The 6,549-nt window shown below is 42.4% G+C and overlaps 1 protein-coding gene across 24 annotated transcripts in view; it reads right to left on the bottom strand.

The window, feature by feature from the left end:
* Positions 1 to 1,571: 1,571 nt before the first annotated feature.
* Positions 1,572 to 6,549, bottom strand: part of KIAA1217 (KIAA1217 ortholog) — a 749,802-nt gene continuing 744,824 nt past the window's right edge. For 19 of the 24 annotated variants that reach the window (XM_074324916.1, XM_074324914.1, XM_074324912.1 and 16 more), the window contains 3 exons: positions 4,917 to 6,506; positions 4,285 to 4,407; positions 1,572 to 3,593 (listed from right to left, as the gene is read on the bottom strand). In XM_074324916.1, coding sequence (XP_074181017.1) covers positions 3,099 to 3,593; positions 4,285 to 4,407; positions 4,917 to 6,506 — 2,208 coding nt within the window. In that variant the 3' untranslated portion in view covers positions 1,572 to 3,098. The remainder of the gene's footprint in view (positions 3,594 to 4,284; positions 4,408 to 4,916; positions 6,507 to 6,549) is intronic. The other 5 variants (XM_074324921.1, XM_074324923.1, XM_019754197.2 and 2 more) reach the window with 2 other exon arrangements.

The raw sequence follows: 6,549 nt of genomic DNA, 5'->3' as shown, positions 1-6,549 counted from the left end.
ACTTTTCCTCATGGGTCTTGCCCCTGGCACTGGCTCAGAGATGGGCACTGGCTACCCCTCTCACCACCAGACGGGTCTGGGTTGGGGTGATTTGGGTACAACTTCTCCCATGCCTGAAAACAGCAACCTCACAAAAGGACCACCCTTCTATAGCCGTGGTTTTAGGGCTCTGGCTTTGTTCCAAGTCTGTGTAAAAGTTTTACTTTGGAAAGAATTCCAGTCCCAAGCAGCATTAAAAGAAAAGCAGCCGCTTCAATGCTGTTAACACTATGAAAAGTTCTGTATTACACCTGCAAGGGCCACCACCATCACCTCCATGAAACGACCGCCCTTGTCTGACTCCCCTGCCCACCTGTGTTTGTGCCACCCCCTTCCCACTAGACTGGAAGCCTCTTAAGGATCATCACCACAGCAGTGAGAATGACGGCAACAATCCTAACCCACCTTTATGGAGTGCTCGATATATGTCTTAGGCTCTGTCTTAGGGATGTTCTATACATCTCATTTAACCCTCCATCAGTCATATGAGGAAGGTTCTATTATTGGTCTTCACTAACTGATGAGAAAACCAAGACATGCTCAAGGCTGCATAACCAGCAGGTAGCACCAATTACGGACTGTTGAATAAATCTGAGAAGCCCCCTGGCTTACTTCTGAGAATATTCTGAGATGCAATGATAAGTTTAATGGTGACCTTAAAAGATAATGTAGTGAGAATCTGTTAAGAGTCCTTAATGAAGTCTGAAAATCCAGCAGCCCATACTATCTAACATCACCCACCTTAGATGTTAAGGGACATGAGGTGGCTTTTTGTTAAGTGTTGTCATAGGCAGGTGTGCACACCTGGTTCAGTTCCTCCAATTAGGATGGTCTCCCCTCCTATTTCCTAAGGAGGCAAACTGTACTTTGCTGGGTCTTGGGCAGGGGCTATATTGAGTTTTCCCTTACCTGGTGAACATGTTCTTTCCTTGATTACACTGGCTGAAATTGACCATCACCTGTATGTCCTGCCAGAGCGCTGGGAAGTCTGAAGTTAAAGTGAAAACGTGAGCCACAATCTGTTGGTTAGCTGCTTACCCAGAAGTCTCAGCCTGTCCATACACAGGAGCCAACAAACTGGTATGAATTAGCTCATTATATGTATGGAGTTATTGAGTCGATAGTGAGACATGACTGAAACGCTGGAGCCTTTTATACCTAAAGATGTAAGATAACGGCTTTTCTGAGCACTACGTGAAACGTGATTACTATAATGAGTGGAGATATGATAAAATATTTCTGGTGAAAGCATGCCAGCTCAATTAGCCTGAAGAGTGCAAACACTAATAACCAGGTGCTAAAGTAATAAGAATATTTGTATTTTAAAACAAACCACCAAGTTAAATATTGTGGAGGCAAAAAATAAGGATTAATGGATTCCTGAGATTGTTCTTGAAGTAAATTCATAACCTTGGTATTATTTTTCACAAACTTTTATTCTTATTGTTTTAAAGGAAACCGGAGTATAATGTTAGCTAGACCAATAGTATTTTGTTTTTAAATTGAGAACTCGAAAAAAAAAAAAAAATTCCTAGTGATAAAGACATTTTATTTCTGCTTTACTTCTACTGGAAATTTAAACAGGAAAGAGAAAGTAGGTAGAGCCCTCTCTGGCAAATGAGGGTGGAAACCCTGTACCCAGGTTTGCTTTCTGTTAGCCAAACCTTGATAAGCCACAGAGAGTCAGCAGTTTACAATGGAAGGCACAATGCTTGCATTGAATTAATCAAGAACTCATTGAGTCACCCCAGAGTTTTCAGAGAAATAGAGCTTTCAGAAAACCAGTTTGTGGCTGGTTACATGTTATTTATAATGCCCTCAAAGCCCACACCAGTTATGTTTTGTCCTTTGACTAGGAAGTAGCTATAGTGACAAGGTACAAAAAATAATAAGCATGCAGCCCTTTATTTAGTTTTGCAAAGTCTCTGCTTATAGTTCTGTATATTACATGACTGTGTTATACAAATACATTTATTTACAAAAACACTCTAGCTGTGCAAACTTGTTGCTTTTTAAAAAGATATGGATAGTCCCATTTCTGCCCATCCCAATATATGTTTTTAAAGCATGCATAAAAATTAACTTTGGTGTGGGAAAACTACTCTGTGTGCTGTCACATACAGTATTTTTATGTCTATTTATATATTTACAAAAGTTTATCAGTTTACAGAACCGTACAGAAGTGTACATTTTAAAATCCACAATGTAATAATGTGGGTTACCAGGTCTCAGAAAACAAAGACAGGGGTTAGATACTGCAAAGAAAACTACTAGAGAATCCCAATATGTTAAAAAAAAAAAAAAAAAAAAAAGAAAGAAAGAAAAGAAAAAAAGAAAAAAAGAAAAAGAACACTAGCTTGCTTGGCCTGGCAAATTATTATACATAATTTTCATGGCAGTGCAATTGGTTTGATAACTTGCCTTCTACATATGCCTGTGTTGGCTTGAAGTTCATTGGCTTGTTGTCTAGCACACTACTTTCAAATGTACAATGCTATAGTATCAAAATGTTCTGGCAAAAAAGATCTCGAAAGAAACCATGAAATTTTGACAAAAATAGAAATCTGTAATAAAGCTAAATAACACTAAAATAAAAGGAAATATTATAGTATCTGTTTTACAATTTGTATAGTCACACTTGTGTATTTCTCTGTTCACTTCTAGTCTCCGTAATGAAAAATATTTTTATACAAAACATACTAAAATTCTGGAATCATACATGTTTTACATGCTGAATACATTTTTTTTTTTCCTCTCACACACACCCTTCTCTCTCCTCATACTCTCTCTTTCGGTAACACATGCTTACTTCATTTAACAGGGATTGGATATAGACAGTTAACACTATGTAATTACAACAGCAACAAAGTAAAAAACAAACAAACAAGCTTTACTGAAATCTATTAATCCAGTATTTAGCACATACTTAGCATTAAGCCTCAAACAATACAGCAATATGTTACATTCTCTCGTGAAAACAGTTGTCGAAGACTGTTAACATTTTTTTTTTTTTGAATTTTTAAATGTAACTCCAACTTGAACCTAATAAGATTTGGTTTTTAAGAGGTTTCCTTGGCTGTGGAAGGGGCGGCTTTGCTTGAACTTCCATTCTGCGCCTTGTAGCTGGTGAGGCTAGGAGTGTGGATGGTCCTGATGCTCTTGGCACCTTGACTCAGTGAAGTGGGGGAGGCAGGGGAGGGTGGGGAGGAGGAGCAGGAAGGAGGGGCTGCTCGGCCGTTTGGAGTCTGCAGTGAGAAGGAAAGATGGTGACCTTTCCCTGGATGAGTGGGGCTCTGAAACTTTAAGGAGCCATTAGAGACAGAGGGAATCAGGGAGGCAGAGGGAGCAGATCGTCCTGTTTGGGGGCTGAGAGGGTTAGAAGGAACCGATGGTTTAGAAGCAGTTGGGTTGGGGAAGTTAGAGCTGTCACCACTAGAAGAGGGCACAGAACTGCTTTTCCCAGAGCTGGGAGAAAGGGCTGGAATCTTAGAAGCAGGTAAGGAGGGGAAAGTAGGCTTACAGTCCCCACCAGCTTTCTTAGCACTTCCATTAGCCTGCAAATAAAGATGGCGGGAGAGTTTGTCAGGAAGCTGGTAACACGATCATTCCATAGGGTCTGGCAACACAGCCCTTCTGAGAAACATTAAATAAAAGACACCAAACCAAACCAAACCAAACGAGTTCAAGGCCTGAGCTAAGTCTTGTTGTGCTGTACTGGACCTGGCGGAAACCCCCAAAGTACAGAGCAGAGGATGTGCAGAACAGGAAAAAAGGAAGACCACTTCTGGGTGCTGGGTCAGCCATGCGTCTGGGTGGGTTATTATTATTGGGGTGGGGGTTGGGCATCGTGTTGGGGAGTTAATGTGCCTCTAATGCAATGCAATCAACATATACGTTAGTAGGGGTGACTTTCAGGACAGTTCGACAACAGGTCTGTCTGGCTTGGTTTCCCAAGGTGCTCTGCTGAACCACTACATTCACCAAAGAAAAGCCAACTGCTCTGGCAGTTTGTGTTAACAGTTAAACTTTGGAGTCACAAAGAAAAAGATGTTTTATTGCAAGCATGCAAAAGCGTGGTGGAAAGTTCAACAAAGGTTTTTAGACTTTCTTCATGCCCCCAGATCCAGGACGTCTACGTAAACCATAGCTTACAAAGAAAACACAATATTTGGTATTAACTAAGTCAGTGACTTGCTTCTTAACCACAAGAGCGTCCATCCAAAATTGGGTTTAAGGTAAAACTACCTGACGATATTGGCGGGGGTCCTGCAGTTTGGTCTGCTTGCCAGGTTTGTCCAGGCTTCCGGGTCTGTTCTTGGAGCTCATGGGGACTGGCATCCTGCTTGTCTGTGGGGTCCCACTGGAGCCCTGTGGGAAGGAACAGAGGGAGGGGAAGAGAAGGAGCAGCCGGTGAGTGGGTTATCACTGAGGCTGCCCCATCTAGTACAGAGAAGCTCAACGTGAGAAGCCACAGACCTACATGCAGGACAGATCTAGAAGAGGGACATCAGAAGACACCGCTGGGGTTAATTCCAAGAATCAAACAGGAAAAACTGCTCCACTACTGATCAAACGGATTTTAATGTGACGATCAGAGCAATCATTTCAATGGCAAATAGATGACCCAGCATCCTTGCGGTTACCCAACACCAATCAGCAACAGAGGTAAAAACAGAATCAATTAGCTGTTAGACACCTAGTTGTTGTTTTGAAGGGGAGGGAGAAAGTGTGAGAGAAAGGTACCATGACGAACAGACAAAAAAAAAACAAGCCACCTGAAAGGAAGCAAGTAAATCACAAGACACCTTTTGCTAATGGTGATTATGGCAGATTTAAGAAAGCAGCTGGGTCTTTTCTTTTCCATCAGACCAAGATACCTTACGTGCAGCTGAAGGTATTGACGAGGGGGATTCTAGGACAGTGGGAGCTTCTTCCAAAACTAGCAAGGATCGGGGAGAGGCCTCCCGGGGTATGTGGGATGAGCTTGCAACACAATCTCTGTTGGAAGAACATGAGGTATCAACTAGGGCTTTTGGACTCATTTCACTGATCGTATTTTCAAGCTGTTTTATGGTCTGCTCCAGACTGTCCAATGTTCTGTAGGTATTTTTTCTAATTTCATCAGTTCTTGAACTGGGAGATGTGTTCTCTGGACTGGACTGCTCTTGTCTCTTGAGCATATTTTGGGGGGTGTCTTCAGGTTGAGAAGACCTAGTAATTTCGAATCGCGTGGCTTCTTTGTGCTGCTTCAAAGTGCCATCCTCTTCCTCCTCTTCGTAGACCACCACCTGCAAAGTCTTCTTCCCTGTTTTGGTTCCTGTACGAATGGCTTGAGTGAGGGCAGCGAGTTGCTTTTTAGGGAATCTGAACTTAAACTTTTTCTTGGGGTTTTCATATTGGTCATCTGTCACATCACACTTGCTTTCTGGACTCGGCGAATGTGCTTGGCTGCACTTGGTCAGCTCGGTTTTATTCATTTCCTGTCCTCCTGGTACTTTGTTCTCTGTGGAGAAAAAGTGTGGCTGTAACTGACGTTCAGCCTGCAGTCCTGATCTGGGGCTGCCTGAGGCAACCTTAAGAAACTTTTGGGAAGTGTTATTCTTGACGACAGCATCTCCATTTTCCTCCTCTTCCTCCTCCTCTATCTTTTCCTCGGTCATCATTCTCTCCAATTCCTCGTCGCATTCCTCAAAAATGGTTGAAAGTCTCTTATATGCAGATCGGATGTCCATGGGTTCGTCAAAAATAATAATGACTGGTTTCTTGTCGAGGCACACGACTGGCTCTTCATTTTCAGTTCCCTCTTGCTGGGAAGTCATCTCTTTTCTGGCATCAATATTCACCGTCTGTACATCTTCTCCCTTTTTGCTCACTATATCGCGGACCTCGCCACTGGAGAGCACCTGGACGGCGGTTCTGGTAATCATGAAGGCAATGTTGTCTGTGGGTGCATTTTCTTCCGTGGGAGAACTTGGGGTTGATTCTCTGTCCTCATGAGCATGCCGAGGCCCCTTGGGTCTTAGCACAACTTGGCCCACGTCTGTCACTGGAAACTCTTGATCCTGAATTTTCACATCACAAATACTCAATTCAGTTGATCTAGTGGGAGAGGGAAGGTGACACTTATCTGTATTTTCTCGTCCTTGTTGACTCGTCTCTTTTGTCTTTCCATAATTCATTTTCTGATTCTCAGTGTCAGATACAGGGTACTGCAATCCTGAGCTTTTAGGCCCTTTACTTATTTCATCTTCCGATGAACTAATGCCAGAGAAACTGGAACTGGCCTTAGACACATTTTTCTGGGAATAGTATCTATTGTCTCTAAGTAAACTCTTATTGGATACGGAATTTTCCTTCATTAAGATGTCAGTTTTATATTCTGATGCTCTTGATGCATCAGAAATACTATTCTCCATTCCTCTTTCCCACTTAGGGTGGTCACTAGGTGTTAGAGCCCCTGCGGTAACCTGAGAGGGAGAGTGGAGAAGGGAAATCACACATGTTAATCAG

Source organism: Rhinolophus sinicus, linkage group LG02, assembly GCF_036562045.2.
Source record: "Rhinolophus sinicus isolate RSC01 linkage group LG02, ASM3656204v1, whole genome shotgun sequence".
In the NCBI taxonomy this organism is placed as follows: Eukaryota; Metazoa; Chordata; class Mammalia; order Chiroptera; family Rhinolophidae; genus Rhinolophus; species Rhinolophus sinicus.
The sequence above is the reverse complement of the archived record's forward strand: the minus strand, read 5'-3'. Positions and strand labels throughout refer to the sequence as shown.